This window comes from Littorina saxatilis, linkage group LG4 (genome assembly GCF_037325665.1).
Source record: "Littorina saxatilis isolate snail1 linkage group LG4, US_GU_Lsax_2.0, whole genome shotgun sequence".
In the NCBI taxonomy this organism is placed as follows: Eukaryota; Metazoa; Mollusca; class Gastropoda; order Littorinimorpha; family Littorinidae; genus Littorina; species Littorina saxatilis.
This window is the reverse complement of record NC_090248.1, coordinates 56,972,996-56,990,845: the sequence shown is the minus strand read 5'-3', so window position 1 is coordinate 56,990,845 and position 17,850 is coordinate 56,972,996. Positions and strand designations below refer to the sequence as shown.

At 45.5% G+C, this 17,850-nt stretch overlaps 2 protein-coding genes across 2 annotated transcripts; one reads left to right on the top strand and one right to left on the bottom strand.

The window, feature by feature from the left end:
• Positions 1 to 5,862: 5,862 nt before the first annotated feature.
• Positions 5,863 to 8,721, bottom strand: LOC138965647 (uncharacterized). Its single transcript, XM_070337822.1, has one exon. It carries the CDS (start codon positions 8,719 to 8,721, stop codon positions 5,863 to 5,865), a length of 2,859 nt encoding a protein of 952 aa, XP_070193923.1.
• Positions 8,722 to 9,541: 820 nt separating this feature from the next.
• Positions 9,542 to 16,528, top strand: LOC138965163 (ninjurin-1-like). Its single transcript, XM_070337284.1, has 4 exons — positions 9,542 to 10,653; positions 13,168 to 13,282; positions 13,915 to 14,093; positions 15,842 to 16,528. Exons 1-4 carry the CDS (start codon positions 10,607 to 10,609, stop codon positions 16,158 to 16,160), a joined length of 660 nt encoding a protein of 219 aa, XP_070193385.1. The 5' UTR covers positions 9,542 to 10,606; the 3' UTR covers positions 16,161 to 16,528.
• Positions 16,529 to 17,850: the final 1,322 nt, after the last annotated feature.

The window sequence follows — 17,850 nt, the reverse complement described above, 5'->3', positions numbered from 1 at the left end:
TTAACAGTGTAGACACATCGCTGACCGCACCTTTTGCTGCGTGGTTCAGTGCTTGCACGTGAAAAGCGTGCTTGAAACTCTGGTCTAGTGATTCTCACCGGTAACTTTGCAGCACGTCGATCGCGAGTCCTGTGTGCAAAACACAAACATTATCCAGCGGATGCTTCTTGTCCGGTCTGGCAACGGACAGTCAACACTAGCGATCTCCGTTTTTATATTTAGTCAAGTTTTGACTAAATATTTTAACATCGAGGGGGAATCGAAACGAGGGTCGTGGTGTATGTGCGTCTGTCTGTCTGTCTGTGTGTGTGTGTGTGTAGAGCGATTCAGACTAAACTACTGGACCGATCTTTATGAAATTTGACATGAGAGTTCCTGGGTATGAAATCCCCATACGTTTTTTTCATTTTTTTGATAAATGTCTTTGATGACGTCATATCCGGCTTTTCGTGAAAGTTGAGGCGGCACTGTCACGCCCTCATTTTTCAACCAAATTGGTTGAAATTTTGGTCAAGTAATCTTCGACGAAGCCCGGGGTTCGGTATTGCATTTCAGCTTGGTGGCTTAAAAATTAATTAATGACTTTGGTCATTAAAAATCTGAAAATTGTAAAAAAAAATAAAAATTTATAAAACGATCCAAATTTACGTTTATCTTATTCTCCATCATTTGCTGATTCCAAAAACATATAAATATGTTATATTCGGATTAAAAACAAGCTCTGAAAATTAAATATATAAAAATTATTATCAAAATTAAATTGTCCAAATCAATTTAAAAACACTTTCATCTTATTCCTTGTCGGTTCCTGATTCCAAAAACATAGATATGATATGTTTGGATTAAAAACACGCCCAGAAAGTTAAAACAAAGAGAGATACAGAAAAGCGTGCTATCCTTCTTAGTGCAACTACTACCCCGCTCTTCTTGTCAATTTCACTGCCTTTGCTATGAGCGGTGGACTGACGATGCTACGAGTATACGGTCTTGCTGAAAAATGGCATTGCGTTCACTTTCATTCAGTGAGTTCGACAGCTACTTGACTAAATATTGTATTTTCGCCTTACGCGACTTGTTCTTTGATGCAAGGTTCAAAGTCTTCATTTTTGAATGCATTCAGCGGGCAATTTTCTTGGCCAAAAAATATTGACTGCGCTCTATTTGAATTGAACAGGACTAGGTGAGCCAATGTTCCTTGAGTTATGCTGAATGGTGATGTTCTGCTGTGTGTGAACGTGTGTGACTGTGTGTGTGTTTGTGTGTTCGTGTGTGTGTGGGTTCGTGTGTGTTTGTGAGTGCAGTGTGTGTGTGTGTGTGTACTGTCTGTGTGATGTGTGCGTGTGTTTTGTGTGTGTCTGTATGTTCGTGTGTGTGTGTGTGTGTGTGTTTGTATGTCTTTCCGTTTTATTAGTTGAAGTACCAGTATCAGTTGATAAGAGTGTAGACATAATAACGAGAATAGTCAAACTGAGCCGTGTCAGTGAGTGCCAGTCAAGTTTGCTCGACAAGGACTTTGGTAGCGGTGATAAATCTCCCCAATCCTCGAAGCACGACACAGGCACCCGAATCTAAAAGTGGTGCATCATATTTTTTTGTATTGGCAGATGTTGGGTGTCTTTCTACTTGTTATATATCTGATTTATTATGGCAGCTGGTAGTGTGAGGGAAATGTGCTTGTACACACACACACACACACACACACAGACACATATCGACACACACAGACAGACATACACACACACACTCACACACACACACACACTGACACATACACACACGCATATCGACACACACAGACAGACACACACATACACACTCACACACACACACACACTGTTGCGCGCACCAAACCTTCCCATAACTTGTTCTCAGAACTGATATGGCTGATGTAGGCACTCTTGGATACTGAATCCCCCCTCACCCTCATTATGATGCTTGGACGTTTAACTATCCAGAACATTCTTTATATTGATCAAATTTCACTGCCATCTGGGCTGTTACATTACTTCACACGCCTGTGAGCGGGTTGATGATCGTGCTTATCAGGGTGGATTTCTACCCCGGGTGTAGCAGTGCTAGTGAGGAAGAGCGAAAAGCCAAGATTCTACCCCTTGACCGCTTTATGTGCAGCTATGCTCGGAGCAAGAATGTTGAATTTGAACTTATTTGACCCTAAAATTGGACAAGACCAAGTGCAGTGTCAAACATCTGCAGGCTGTTTACCGTTCAACTTTCACCAGGCGGACGTGGTTTGTTGGTGAAAGACAAATCTCTGGTTGTGTGAATCATTGTTTAAATCATCATCGAAAACCGTCTTGGCTGTAACACAAACCACAGGTGTATATATAGTGCAGTACATCTGGCAGAATTCAATGCACCGTGAGGTTTCGTCCGGTTGTTTCATGTGGAGTGTAGGAAAATTTTGTTTTGACTGAATGAATTTTTATGATTTCCACAATTGGAAGCGATAGTTTTTTTTAGCTATACGCACGCCGCCGCTCATTGGCCGATTACAAATAAGATTCAGCTTCTGGCTACACCAAGATAAGCTGACACTGATGTTTTACTATGGACATCTTTTGGTTCAATGGTGGAAATTTGGTCTGTGGACAAACTGTGTGACGTCACGTGTTACTGTTGTATTTAAGCATTGGCAGAAGTCATTTACTTGTGGTGGCATTGGTTAAAGGCAGAAGTCATTCACTTGTGGCGGCATTGGTTAAAGGCAGAAGTCATTCACTTGTGGCGGCATTGGTTAAAGGCAGAAGTCATTCACTTGTGGCGGCATTGGTTAAAGGCAGAAGTCATTCACTTGTGGCGGCATTGGTTAAAGGCAGAAGTCATTCACTTGTGGCGGCATTGGTTAAAGGCAGAAGTCATTCACTTGTGGCGGCATTGGTTAAAGGCAGAAGTCATTCACTTGTGGCGGCATTGGTTAAAGGCAGAAGTCATTCACTTGTGGCGGCATTGGTTAAAGGCAGAAGTCATTCACTTGTGGCGGCATTGGTTAAAGGCAGAATTTAAGTCATTCACTTGTGGCGGCATTGGTTAAAGGCAGAAGTCATTCACTTGTGGTGGCATTGGTTAAAGGCAGAAGTCATTCACTTGTGGCGGCATTGGTTAAAGGCAGAAGTCAATCACTTGTGGCGGCATTGGTTAAAGGCAGAAGTCATTCACTTGTGGCGGCATTGGTTAAAGGCAGAAGTCATTCACTTGTGGCGGCATTGGTTAAAGGCAGAAGTCATTCACTTGTGGCGGCATTGGTTAAAGGCAGAAGTCATTCACTTGTGGCGGCATTGGTTAAAGGCAGAAGTCATTCACTTGTGGCGGCATTGGTTAAAGGCAGAAGTCATTCACTTGTGGCGGCATTGGTTAAAGGCAGAAGTCATTCACTTGTGGCGGCATTGGTTAAAGGCAGAAGTCATTCACTTGTGGCGGCATTGGTTAAAGGCAGAAGTCATTCACTTGTGGCGGCATTGGTTAAAGGCAGAAGTCATTCACTTGTGGCGGCATTGGTTAAAGGCAGAAATCATTCACTTGTGGCGGCATTGGTTAAAGGCAGAAGTCATTCACTTGTGGCGGCATTGGTTAAAGGCAGAAGTCATTTACTTGTGGTGGCATTGGTTAAAGGCAGAAGTCATTCACTTGTGGCGGCATTGGTTAAAGGCAGAAGTCATTTACTTGTGGTGGCATTGGTTAAAGGCAGAAGTCATTCACTTGTGGCGGCATTGGTTAAAGGCAGAAGTCATTCACTTGTGGCGGCATTGGTTAAAGGCAGAAGTCATTCACTTGTGGCGGCATTGGTTAAAGGCAGAAGTCATTCACTTGTGGCGGCATTGGTTAAGGCAGAAGTCATTCACTTGTGGCGGCATTGGTTAAAGGCAGAAGTCATTCACTTGTGGCGGCATTGGTTAAAGGCAGAAGTCATTCACTTGTGGCGGCATTGGTTAAAGGCAGAAGTCATTCACTTGTGGCGGCATTGGTTAAAGGCAGAAGTCATTCACTTGTGGCGGCATTGGTTAAAGGCAGAAGTCATTCACTTGTGGCGGCATTGGTTAAAGGCAGAAGTCATTCACTTGTGGCGGCATTGGTTAAAGGCACAGTCCTGCTCGTGTAAACGATTCCACTCTCCATCTCAGATCTGGCAAGACCTTTACACGAGGCTACGCAAACCCTCAAGTTGGGACACATACCAAACATCAACACCCTGCATGCTTTCTGTGCCTGCTGGACTTTTTATATGAGTTGATTTCTTAAAGGCCACTGATATCAATCTGCGAAGTTAATTAATAACACAATATCACGTTCTGTACAGGAAACAGTCAGGGTGTTGATGTTTGATATGTTTCCAACTGGAAGGATGGCCTTATCCAGCGTGAAAGCCTGACCAGATGTGAGATGGTGAATCGTGTAGAGAGGAAGGCAGTGACCACTAGTTGAGATCACTCAGTCGTGCAGTGGTGTCCAAACCGATAAGCCAGTGATAGCTGTCTCCTGTTAACACGTGTCGTTACAATGTAAACAAGATCTGATACTTCTCCATGTAACTCATTAATACCTCTCATCAAAATCTGTGAACGCGGCTAAGGCAAAAAAAAAATTGTCTGTTTCTGGTAACATGGCAAAAAAAAAATAGGGTCGGTAGGTCGTGATTTTTTTTTTTTTTTTAAATTTTTTTATTTTTTTTTACCCCAAATGTAGACCAATAAAACTAACTTTAAAAATCGCGCAAAGAGACTGTATTCTGGCTCGCGGATTCTTGCGCTCACGCCCCAGATAGTTTTACCAAGATTCTTTATTGTAAAGTAAAGTGAAGTGAAGACGGTAAAAAACTGAAACATATATAAACAAAAGAAACCATAAGAAAAAGTACAAACTAATATGAAAAGAATCAAGACACAAAATCGCAACCTCTAAACCACCGCAGTCGCGACCGAAAAACCAACGCTTGGTGGCAAATGGCGTACACAAAAAATCGAATTATCCAATTACACAAATGGAGCACTGGGGCCTTCGTTCCGAGTCGTTTTCTTTTACCATAACTTAAAACCAACAAAATACTACATCGACCGAAGTCGGCACGCTTCTTACTTTTACTATAATTCCTACAACAACACTAACAACACTCTCAAATGAACAAAATCACAAACTCAAAAAACTAAACCAGATCTACAACAAGGAAAAAATGGCGGAATAGCTCGACAACCACGTGGAAGACTGCAAATCTTACTCTACCAAAAAATGTGTGTCAAGAGCGATCACACAAACGATTACAACCTCAAAAACAATGTAAATCATAATAGAGTCGGATCCTTTATTAAACTAAGAAATGAAAATTACTCACACTTCGTGGGCCACCAGACCTCTTTAAAGAGAGGAAGAGAGAAACCGTCCCGGCAAGGACAGATTCAGGGGAAACTACTAAGTAAAAATTTACAAAGCACAATGATCTCCCTTATACTTCTAGAAGTACATATTCTTTCAACTGGAATAAACGAAACGAAATTAAAAGAAGATTAAAAATACTGTCGGAGACAGAACACTCCCCGCCTGATATCTACTCGATATCACTATTAAGACAGGAAAGGAAATCAGTAGTAAAATAAAGGAAAAGGTCCTGCACTCAAAAATAGGTAGGCAAGCAAACAAAAAATGTGTAGCGACGGTAACTGTCTGTTCTCAGTCTGTGGTTCACAACCGAGTCAGTCATCGGTGTAGGCCTACTAGAGAGGAATCAGTTCTGTGATAGGCCTGACGTAGAGTTTGGCCTGATTGTCTTTGATCACTCGGATCTCAACCGACCGAACAAGATTGTCGCGGTCAGTTGGGAAGGTGCGGACCACCAAACCGACCGGCCAACTGTTACGAGGCACCGAAGGGTCCCTGAGAAGAACCAGACTGTTCTCCTTGAGGTTCTCTTCGCGTGCGCTGCATGAGGTGGACAGCTTGGTCGACTTCAGGAACGGAGGTGATCCCGTTGTCAACATAGAAGTCCCGCTCGACGAACTTCTTCACATCTGGTGCACTATGGGCAATGCTCTTCCGGAGGCCGTAGGTAGCAACCGCTGGAGATGGACTGTTGCCAAAGACATGGACACACATCCTGTGTTCCACGAGGGGTGCGTCAAAGTTGTTGCCTCGGTACCAAAAGAAGCGTAGGAGATCTCTGTGTTCTTGGTCAACGAAAAACTGGTAGAACATCTGTTCTATGTCCCCAGCTATTGCCACTGCATCTCTGCGGAACCTCAGCAGAATGCCAAGGAGGCTGTTTGTCAAGTCTGGCCCAGACAGCAGCAGCGAGTTCAGAGAGTCGCCTTCGAAGGTCGCTGACGAGTCAAATACACCGCGGAGTTTGTCAGGTTTTTTGGGGTGGTACACTCCGAAAAGTGGAAGGTACCAGCAGTGTCCAGCTTTACCCTGGGGGACCTCTTCAGCGGAGCCACTCTTCAGGATCTTCTCCATAAACTGGAAGAAGTGTTCTCTTTTTACGGGGTTCTTCTTCAGTGATGCCTCCAAGGCCTTGGCACGACTGACAGCTTGGGACCGGTTGCAGGTGGGGATTGGTTTTTCCGATCTCAGGGGAAGAGGAGCCGACCAACGCCTTTCTTCGTTTAGCTTGAATTTCTCATCCATGAGAGCCAAAAATGCTTTGTCCTCTACGGACAGGCCAACCTTGTCATCTTCTGGTGTTCGCTGGAAAACTTCAGCTCCGACATCTTTGGCGACGTCAACCTTCAAGTTGAACGGGCAAGGTTCAAAAATGGTCCTTCTTCCATCAATGACGCTCGTCTTGGCAACTCTGATGGTCGATGGTTTGTGGACTTTGTTGAGGCACACATCCCCGATGATTACCCAGCCAAGAGGCAGTCGCTGTGCAAATGGCGATTTCGGTGGGCCAACAATTTGCTCCAGCACGTGGTGGGCTTCAGGGAGGTCCCGTCCAATCAGCAGTGCGATGGGGATTTGTTGGTCGAGAGGAGGGATTCTTTTCCTTATGCGTTTGAGATGGTCATGATGTTGGGCCACTTCAGAAGAAGGGATTTCTGATCGATCGCTTGGAATGGTGTCGCATTCAAGTACGTGGGGCAAGGTCAAGGACCTTCCGTCAGTGGACTGGACAGTGATGTTCCGGAGCTGACGACCACTCATCGCTTGTGTTCCGCCGCAGGACGTTAGCTGATATTCAATTTCACTGGGGAACGAGCCTAGCTGATCCATCAGCTCCGGCGTTGCCAGGGAGGCATTGCTTTGGTCATCCAAGATCGCGTAAACTTGGATCCCCTTGGTCTTTTCAGGGGGAAAAACTTTGACCTTCACCACCTTACCGCAGGATCTGCTCAGGTGACCTCCTTTGCACAAGGTGGTGCACTTTGCGGACACCTCCCCGCCATGCTCTCTGATGGGATTCAAGGATGCTGATGGTCTGTCCTGATGCATGGTGGTGTGGTGCCTTCCAGAGCAGACACTACACTTGACCGACATATTGCAGTCTTTTGCCCTGTGGCTGGTGGAAGAAAGGCATCTGTAGCACACTCCTTTCTCTTTCAGGGTTGCCTTCTTCTCACTGAGTGATTTTGCTGCGAAGCCTTTACACTCTAGCAAAGAGTGCCTTGCGGTTGTGTGGATCGGGCAAAGCTCGGATTTTGCTTCAAGGTTGGTCTTTCTGGAGAGTACTGGCTTGGCCTTTTTGTCGTTCTCCAAATTGAAGGCCGGGTCGTTCTGAATTGTGGCGCAAGTTTTAACGAAGTCCACAAAAAACTCAAAGGGGGGGAATGGAACGTGGTGATTGCTTTTGTATGTCGCTGCGCGCATGACCCACTTCTGTCTGAGGTGGTGAGGAAGCTTCCGTACCACCATGTTGACCCCTGTAGACGAGTCGTAAAGGGCAAACAGAGGGGCGAGGACAGGGTTCATCTTGGCTGACAAGATTTCTTCGAGGAGGTCGCTCAACTCGTAGAGGCTGCGCTGATCTTTAGAGATAGGTGGAAACTCCTCCAGCCTTGCCTTCAGGCATGCCTCAATGAGCTCAGGTGAGCCAAACCGCTCGTCCAGGCGCTTCCAGAGGAGTTGGAGTCCTCTCTGAGGATTCCCGATGTTGGCAGACCTCAGGCTCTGGGCATACCTATTGGACTCTGGTCCAAGGTACTTGGCCAGGAGGTCCAGCTCCTCGGCAGGAGAGACATCCAAGTCGAGCATGATAGATGTAAAACAGTCTTTCCAAACGTGGAATGACTCCGGGCGTTCATCGAACGGAGTCAATCGATGAGTCAAGAGATCCCGCTTCATCCAAAACAATGAGGCAGCGTCATGTGATGACTGGACTGGTAGGGACGTGTGGTTCTGCCTGGGTCCAACTGCAGATCCCTGTGTATTGAGGCGGGAAGAGGCTCTGGAAAGAGTGGGAGATGCTGCGTCAGACGGCTGGCTGTAGGCATCGTCGTTCGACAATCTTGGCTCGTGCCATCGACGTTCGTGCGTGGTGGACGTGGAGTAGTTCTGGAGGGCGGGCTCCTTCTTGATCGTTCTTTGAACAGTGTGGAGGCTGGGCTCGTCCCTCAGCCTGAGGGCGCTCAGCTCCGCCAGTTCCTTGGTAAGGTAGGCTTTCCTTTTTGCCAGCTGGTACAGTTCCTCTACAATCTGCAGCTCGAGTTCCACCTCTGCCAGTCGTTGGTTGGTGACGGAGAGGGTTCGGGCTCGAGCAGTCTTTTCTTGAGACATCATAGTGGCGAAGTTTTTTTACTATTCTGGCTCGCGGATTCTTGCGCTCACGCCCCAGATAGTTTTACCAAGATTCTTTATTGTAAAGTAAAGTGAAGTGAAGACGGTAAAAAACTGAAACATATATAAACAAAAGAAACCATAAGAAAAAGTACAAACTAATATGAAAAGAATCAAGACACAAAATCGCAACCTCTAAACCACCGCAGTCGCGACCGAAAAACCAACGCTTGGTGGCAAATGGCGTACACAAAAAATCGAATTATCCAATTACACAAATGGAGCACTGGGGCCTTCGTTCCGAGTCGTTTTCTTTTACCATAACTTAAAACCAACAAAATACTACATCGACCGAAGTCGGCACGCTTCTTACTTTTACTATAATTCCTACAACAACACTAACAACACTCTCAAATGAACAAAATCACAAACTCAAAAAACTAAACCAGATCTACAACAAGGAAAAAATGGCGGAATAGCTCGACAACCACGTGGAAGACTGCAAATCTTACTCTACCAAAAAATGTGTGTCAAGAGCGATCACACAAACGATTACAACCTCAAAAACAATGTAAATCATACTAGAGTCGGATCCTTTATTAAAAGAAATGAAAATTACTCACACTTCGTGGGCCACCAGACCTCTTTAAAGAGAGGAAGAGAGAAACCGTCCCGGCAAGGACAGATTCAGGGGAAACTACTAAGTAAAAATTTACAAAGCACAATGATCTCCCTTATACTTCTAGAAGTACATATTCTTTCAACTGGAATAAACGAAACGAAATTAAAAGAAGATTAAAAATACTGTCGGAGACAGAACAGACTGGATTCACTATACATAGAGACAAGACACTCAACACATTTACAAATCGTCAGCGGACTTTCGTTTTCACACGTTTTTGTTGTTCATTTTCTCACCCTGTCCTTTACCACCAAAAAAAAACAAAACATTTTTGAGTTTGGAAAAAAAAAGTTTAGGGTCGGCGCCGAAATTTAGGGTCGGTCGGGTGACCAGAAACAGACAAATTTTTTTTGTTGGCCTAAGCAATGAGCGCTTGTAGTTTCTATTTCCAGTCAGTGCTGTGTTCATGCCATGTGATAAGAGAAACAGCCTTTGGGTCACAAATCAGTGTCAAAGTCGTTAGTTGACTAGCAGAGGCCATTCGTTCCTGCAATGTGCAACACAGTGCTTTGACAGGGCGGTGATCGTGTGAACCGGTACTCACTCATACAATGGAAAACACAGTGTATCATTGTTCAAAACGACTTCCATAAACTACTGTAATCGTATAAGTGAACTATCGTGAACTACAAAATGCGTTTGAGAAGCTTGGTGCCAGGTTTTGAAAGTCGATCAACTTAGAACTGCGTAATAATTGATAACACATGATTTTTTTTATATAATCCGCAGAAATTAAGGGGTACCAAGGTAAAGAGAAAAGTAAAGTAAGAACAATATTAACACTGAGTCATTTAAACGTCATTTGGATCATCTTTTTTGTTACCCAGCTGGTTATGAATGAAAATTCGTGAAAAGGATGACAACAGGTCTCGGCGGACTGAATTGGTGCATCATTAATTGAGGCCTGGACGAGCTTACGTACTGGACACAAAGGCTTTCTTTCCAGCGACCCTTTGGACTGAGAAGACTACCTGCGGAAAGTCTGGTGCTCTTTGCTGTGGAAAGATTCCCCTGGATCCGTCTGTGCTACCAACCGAACCTGCTTGTTTGGGGTGCCTGCCGGAATGAAAATGTAATGTTTTTGTCATCGGATAAGCGACAGGCGACGAAGAAAGGTCAGCCAGCTACTCGTCAATTCCCCATTGGAGCGGCTGGTGACTGTTTGAAACTGTGACCAGTGTCTGTACTGTGTGATAACTGGGAGTCATGGCGACATCGAGGAATCAGCATGATGGCTCTGCCGCTATCAACACGTCAGTCACAGTGTTATTTCAACGTACTGTTTGTCAATCCAGCGTGCGCTCGCGCAAACAGAAAGACACACACACACACACACACACACACTAACGCGCGCGCACGAGAGAGAGAGAGAGAATGAGAGAGACAAACAGGCAGACAGACTGACATAGCCTGAGTGTGGTCTGTCGGTCTGTCGGTCTGTCTGTCGGTCTGTTGGTCTGTCTGTTTGTCCGTGACCCACGTGTGAAGCTATGCGTGCAAGTGAGATTGACAGGGGCAGCAAGTATCCGGCACCGGGCGCTGTCCGTATGTCTGTCTGTCTGTCCGTCTGTCTTTGACCCAGGTGTTGGGAGGTAACTGGGGGCCTTATCATGTCCCCAGGCAGAATTGCAAGGGCGCGGAGGAGGTCTGGCCCTGAACATGCGGCACGCAGGCCCACCGGTGCGTGAACACGCCCTGGCGCCCATGAACCAAACCCCCAGGTATGGGTTTCCTACTACAGTGAAACCCGGCTATATTGAAGTAGGCTATATTGAAATCCCGGCTATATTGAAGAATTTTTCGAAGCTCTACCTTTTCTTTGTTAAAAAATGTTGGCTACATTGAAGTCGGCTATATTGAAATCCCGGCTATATTGAAACAAAAATTCAGCCCACGGGACGTTTTTACCTGGCTAAATTAAATGTTTGCTCCAAAGATTTGTTTAACTTTTTACATTTAGTCAAGTTTTGACTAAATGTTTTAACATAGAGGGGGAATCGAGACGAGGGTCGTGGTGTATGTGTGTGTGTGTGTGTGTGTGTGTGTGTGTGTGTGTGTGTGTGTGTGTGTGTGTGTGTCTGTCTGTGTCTGTCTGTCTGTGTCTGTCTGTGTGTCTGTCTGTGCGTGTGTGTGTATAGAGCGATTCAGACTAAACTACTGGACCGATCTTTATGAAATTTTACATGAGAGTTCCTGGGAATAATATCCCCGGACTTTTTTTCTTTTTTTCGATAAATGTCTTTGATGACGTCATATCCGGCTTTTTGTAAAAGTTGAGGCGGCACTGTCACACCCTCATTTTTCAATCAAATTGATTGAAATTTTGGCCAAGCAATCTTCGACGAAGGCCGGACTTTGGTATTGCATTTCAGCTTGGTGGCTTAAACATTAATTAATGACTTTGGTCATTAAAAATCTGAAAATTGTTAAAAAAAAAAACATATACATGTATATAAAACGATTCAAATTTACGTTCATCTTATTCTGCATCATTTCCTGATTCCAAAAACATATAAATATGTTATTTTTGGATTAAAAACAAGCTCCGAAAATTAAAAATATACAAATTGTGATCAAAATTAAATTTTCGAAATCAATTTAAAAACACTTTCATCTTATTCCTTGTCGGTTCCTGATTCCAAAAACATATAGATATGATATGTTTGGATTAAAAACACGCTCAGAAAGTTAAAACGAAGAGAGGTACAGTAAAGCGTGCTATGAAGCACAGCGCAACCGCTACCGCGCCAAACAGGCTCGTCACTTTCACTGCCTTTTGCACTAGCGGCGGACTACGTTCAGTTTCATTCTGTGAGTTCCACAGCTTGACTAAATTTAAACAAGTTACCCCCACTGTTCATCACTGTGTCGTATGATTAATGTGTCGTGTTGGGTGATGTGTGCAGTCAGTAGTGAGGGGGGGGGGGGGGGAGGAAGAAGAGAAGGTTCAAAAGTTACTCCCGCTTCTCTTTACTGTGTTGTATGATCGATGTGTTGTGAATTCTGATGTGTGCAGAGTGGGGGGGGGGGGGGCAGGTGAAAGAAGAGCAGGTACACAAGTTACTCCCGCTGTTGATCACTGAGTCGTATGATTGATGTAAACAGCGCTGGTAACTTGTGTACATCCTCCTCTCCCCCCCCCCCCCCTTCCTTTTTTAGCACTGCGTATCGGACCTGCACATCTTAGGGACTTTGCTTGTTCGTTTGTTCTTTTGGCTGTTTATTTTTGTGTGACAAATGCTTCATTTGGCGTCGATCTGATACTGTGAATGGCTCTGTGGGTTTGTGTGTGTAAGGGAGGGGGGGGGGGGCGTGCGTGAGTGTGTGTCCGTGTGTGTGTGTGTGTGCAGAAAAAGCAAGGAGGCTCGAAGAACAATTTTAACAGCCAACAGGTGAAAGATTAATGGGAATATATCTCACATCAAACCAATGTGTGGACACGGAAATTAGAACGTATAGTGAAAAAATAGTTCGGTTATATTGAATTTCTGAAGGAACAAGGAGGGAAATTCAATATAACCGAGAATTGCCTATATTGAAGTTCCGGCTATATTGAAGGTCTTCCCGGGTCCCGTGCCACTTCAATATAGCCGGGTTTCACTGTACAATGTAAGACTATTATGGCCCAACGGCTGACCAGGCGGACGAGGAGAGCGTACTCCCAACGGTGTCCGGCACCGGGCGCTGTCCGTCTGGCTGTCTGTCCGTCTGTCTGTCTGTTTGTCTACCTGTCTGTCCGTAACATACGTGTGATGCTCGGCGTGCAGAGAGATGGACGGGGGCAGCAAGTGTCCGGCACCGGGCGCTGTCCGTCTGCAGTACCTGTCTGACCTGTCACTGTCCGACAACCCCGATGGCGAGGAGGTCTTCACAAACATCCCGGTGAGTTATACTATGCATTTCGGCCTGTGTGTGTGTGTGTGTGTGGGGGGTGTGTGTGTGTGTGTTTGTGTGTGTGTGTGTGTTTCTGCGCGTGCGTGTGTATGTGTCTGTCTGTCTGTCTGTGTGCGTGCTGGCGTGTGTGCGTGCGCGTGTGGTGGTGGTGGTGGTGGTGGTGGTGTGTGTGTGTGTGTGTGTGTGTGTGTGTGTGTGTGTGTTTTGTTCCTGACAACATGGATGTAGATGATGTTGCCTGAACGTTATAACATTTAGAGGGTCACCTAGAATCCGTCCTGATTGGTCAAAAAGCCATATGGGGCACTGAATTGGTAATAAATAGATATGATAGGTTGTACTCAAAACAAGCACAGAAAGTTAACAAGAACTGATACAGAAAAGCGCGCTTTCCTGCTTAGCACAATACGCTACCGCGCTAATCTGGCGTGTCAATATCACTACGTTTTGCACGTGGGAGGTGAGCGATTTCCTTCACGCGGGCCCGGATTGACGAAGCTGTACTGTCTTGGTGAAAAAATACAGTTTCATCCCGTGAGTTCGACAGCTTGAATTTCGCCTTACGCGACTTGTTTTATTTCTTACCGTACACGTACCACTGTATGATGATCTCTGTCCAGTTCACTCCCCTGCTGTCCAACAACCAGTACACGGTCCGCAAGATGGCGGCACAGGCCATGATGGACGTGGCGCTGATGATGGCCAACATCTCACAGTTACGTACCCTGATGGCAGGGGGCAGCACCAACATCACCTACTTCTACCTGCTGATCTCCCTTGTTGTCTTCTCCTTGATCAGGTCAGTGTACTTTCTTCTTCTTCTTCGTTCATGGGCTGAAACTCCCACGTTCACTCATTTTTTTTGCACAAGTTGGTTTTTACGTGTATGACCGTTTTTACCCCGCCATTCACTGAGTCAGGCAGCCATACGCCGCTTTCGTTGACTCTCCGGACACCCACTGCAAGTGAGGGGCACGTAAAGAACTTGCTGGCAAACACTACGGTGCAGACTACTCTCAGGTCTTTTTCCGGACAAGATTTGTTAACTAGCTAGTGGAAATCAAGATTTGTTTGTAACACGATTTGAAGCAATAAGTGTGAAAAGACACGAACTTTTCGGTACCTTCTTTATGTTACTGTGTAATGCAAATAGTCTTGCTGACAGAGACCACCATGTACATTAAGAAACGAAACACACTTGCATGGGTCCCGCATAGCCAAGTAGGTTGAACCAGCGTTAAGCACCAACAACCAACCAACCTGGCATCCGCTTCTTCCAGGCTTTGGATTCTGTGCCGACTTGTACTGGAGCTTGTCTGTCATGTTTGTGAGGTGTCCAGAAGCAAGCAGAGTGCGCACGACTGTCAGGTGAAATACTAGCGCACTTGTGCATCAACAACCCCTTCATTGGTACCTTCTTCTTCTTCTACGTTCCCGGCGCGGGACGAGCACCATACCGTCGAATATCCGTTTGTATGGCCATGTTGGGTTTGATGCGTGCATGCCTGGTTTTCTCCTGTAGATGGGTGTCGGCACAGAAGGTCTGCCCGCTGTCCTCAGCCAACATGCTCCGTCTTCATGGCAGCTCAAATTTTTTATCGAGGTTCTCTCCTCTAGATCCGCCGTGTTTCGCCTAGGGGCTTTCGCTGCCTAGTTGATAGGGTCACCTCGTAGAGGATGTGGTCATAGACCACGCACGGTCGGTCTTGGGATAGGGAAACGTTATGCTAGTCCGGAGGGATTACGCCACAATGGCCACCTCGCGAAGACCCAGGGTCCTAGACTAGGGAGGTCCAAGGGGGAGCACCGGGAGGGCTACCCCTCTACCCGCACCTCCAACACAATCCCTCCCCCTGGTAGCTTCATCCCCAAGGAGGAAACAAAGCTACCTGCAACACCCCCCATTGGTACCGAAAAACAACCCTTTCTCGGTATGGTTTTGTAGTAGCAAGTAAGATTATGATTAGGCCAAAAAGAAAAATGTGTCTGTTTCCGGTAACCCGACCGACCCTATTTTTAAGCGCCGACCCTGAAGTTTTTGTTCGCTTTTTGCACACACGCACACAAACACACACACACACACACACACACACACACACACACACACACACACACACACACACACACACACACACACACACACCAAAAAAAATGAAGTCAAGTATACTTTATTTAGTTTCAATATATCTAGGTCAAAAACATGTGCTAAATAATTGTAAGTAAACTAAGGAAGCGTTTTTAAAAATTAAAAAAAACGTGAAAAGGTTAAAAAAAATAAAATTTAAAAATTTAAAAAAAACGACCGACCGACCCTATTTTTTTCGGCGATGTTACCGGAAACAGACATATTTTTCTTTTTGGCCTTATGACTATAGGTAAGGACGATCAGCCTATTATATTGAGTTTGTTTTGAGGATGAATTAAACATGAACCAAAGAAAGAAAGTTGTATTTCACTGTAGAAATTTAATTACATTTCCAATGATGAGAATATGAGGAAAAAGACAATGTGCGAGATTTTGATATCTGACTTTTTTTTTTTCGACAGCCAGTTGGTGTTCGGCATCCTCATCTTCATCATCTGGGTCCGCGAGAGCGCAGCGCAACAACGCGAGGAGTACGAACAGAACATGCGCGACAAGGAGATCCGGTCAGGTGACACGTCCTCGGGCGCTGTACTCAAACTGAGGTTCTCCCTCGTGCGCCAGCGCGAGCAGTTCCAGCGTGACGTCATCACCAACCGCTTGAACCACGTGACGATGGTGCTGGTGTTCCTGATCACAGTGGTCAACATGTTCATCACGGGCTTCGGCATCCAGCCGCCCAGCGAGTGGAGCGAGACCGAGGCCAACAACACGCCAAGCTAGTCACCTGGCCGAGTTAATAAAGGCCGACTCTGCCTCGTGAAAAGTTTGCCTCACCGTCTCACATCTCGTCAGGCTTTTAAATGAGATTAAAACCATCAGCTTGGGTGCTCTCTGAATCAATTTCGTAAAAGGCGCTGGTGCCTCTTTCTGAATATAAATCTTAAAATTCCACCTTACTCAGATTGTTGATTTCTGGTATGTGACCGAGTGGATGGGTGGTCTTATCCCATGTAAAAGCCTGTCCAGGTCAGAGACGGTGAGGCGAACTGTCAAGTTTTCACGAGGCGGAGTGGGGCTTTAAGTCTACCAGGGTGGCTGTAGCCTTCCTCATACATCCAGCCCCTTATTGGAGAAGTTATTCTACGAAGAATATACGACTAGAGATTCATGCTTCCAATTTGAATACGTTTATCACATACTTCGGCATCGAGTCGCCTAGAGGTGAGAGGTCTAACAACAACACTGACTCCCAGTTGAGTTAGCTGCCTGAAGCCTCTTACTAATTGAGCGAAGTATACTTCACGAAGCTGGTTGTACGAAGCTTTACATTTTTCAGTTAAAATACTTCGCAAAGTCGATTTCGGGCTCAATGGACGAATTTCAAAAAGAACTCCGTAGTATGTGGAAAAGTTTTTCTCAATGAAAGCAAGAGTAAGCACATGCTTCGTGCTCACGTGTTGAGACACAACCGTCGCTGGTGACTGGCTTAAAATGTCATGTGGGAAACCTTGTCTCAATGAAAGCGAGAGTATTCACTCTTTGCGACCCATACAAACCTGACAGGGCTACGTTTTGTTTCCCGAACATCGCCTGAATTGCTGCCGCACGGTCTGCAGCGTGTGTCAATGCCGAGATTTTCATTGCATTATTTACGAGGTTGTTAGTGTGAGCTGCAGCGTGTGTCAATACCGAGCGTGTCATTGCATTATTTACGAGGTTGTTAGTGTGAGCTGCAGCGTGTGTCAATACCGAGCTTGTCATTGCATTATTTACGAGGTTGTTGGTGTGAGCTGCAGCGTGTGTCAATACCGAGCTTGTCATTGCATTATTTTTGAGGTTGTTGGTGTGAGCTGCAGCGTGTGTCAATACCGAGCTTGTCATTGCATTATTTTTGAGGTTGTTGGTGTGAGCTGCAGCGTGTGTCAATACCGAGCTTGTCATTGCATTATTTTTGAGGTTGTTGGTGTGAGCTGCAGCGTGTGTCAATACCGAGCTTGTCATTGCATTATCTACGAGGTTGTTGGTGTGAGCTGTAGCGTGTGTCAATGCCGAGCTTGTCATTGCATTATTTACGAGGTTGTTGGTGTGAGCTGTAGCGTGTGTCAATACCGAGCTTGTCATTGCATTATTTACGAGGTTGTTGGTGTGAGCTGCAGCGTGTGTCAATACCGAGCTTGTCATTGCATTATCTACGAGGTTGTTGGTGTGAGCTGTAGCGTGTGTCAATACCGAGCTTGTCATTGCATTATTTACGAGGTTGTTGGTGTGAGCTGTAGCGTGTGTCAATACCGAGCTTGTCATTGCATTATTTACGAGGTTGTTGGTGTGAGCTGCAGCGTGTGTCAATACCGAGCTTGTCATTGCATTATTTTTGAGGTTGTTGGTGTGAGCTGCAGCGTGTGTCAATACCGAGCTTGTCATTGCATTATTTTTGAGGTTGTTGGTGTGAGCTGCAGCGTGTGTCAATACC

Excerpts from the sequence above, each read along its gene's own strand:
- LOC138965647 (XM_070337822.1), bottom strand. The coding sequence starts at position 8,721 with ATGATGTCTCAAGAAAAGACTGCTCGAGCCCGAACCCTCTCCGTCACC.
- LOC138965163 (XM_070337284.1), top strand. The coding sequence starts at position 10,607 with ATGGCGACATCGAGGAATCAGCATGATGGCTCTGCCGCTATCAACAC. Across the intron at positions 10,654-13,167 it reads GGCTCTGCCGCTATCAACAC|AGAGATGGACGGGGGCAGCA; the intron begins GTCAGTCACAGT and ends CTCGGCGTGCAG. Across the intron at positions 13,283-13,914 it reads AGGTCTTCACAAACATCCCG|TTCACTCCCCTGCTGTCCAA; the intron begins GTGAGTTATACT and ends ATCTCTGTCCAG.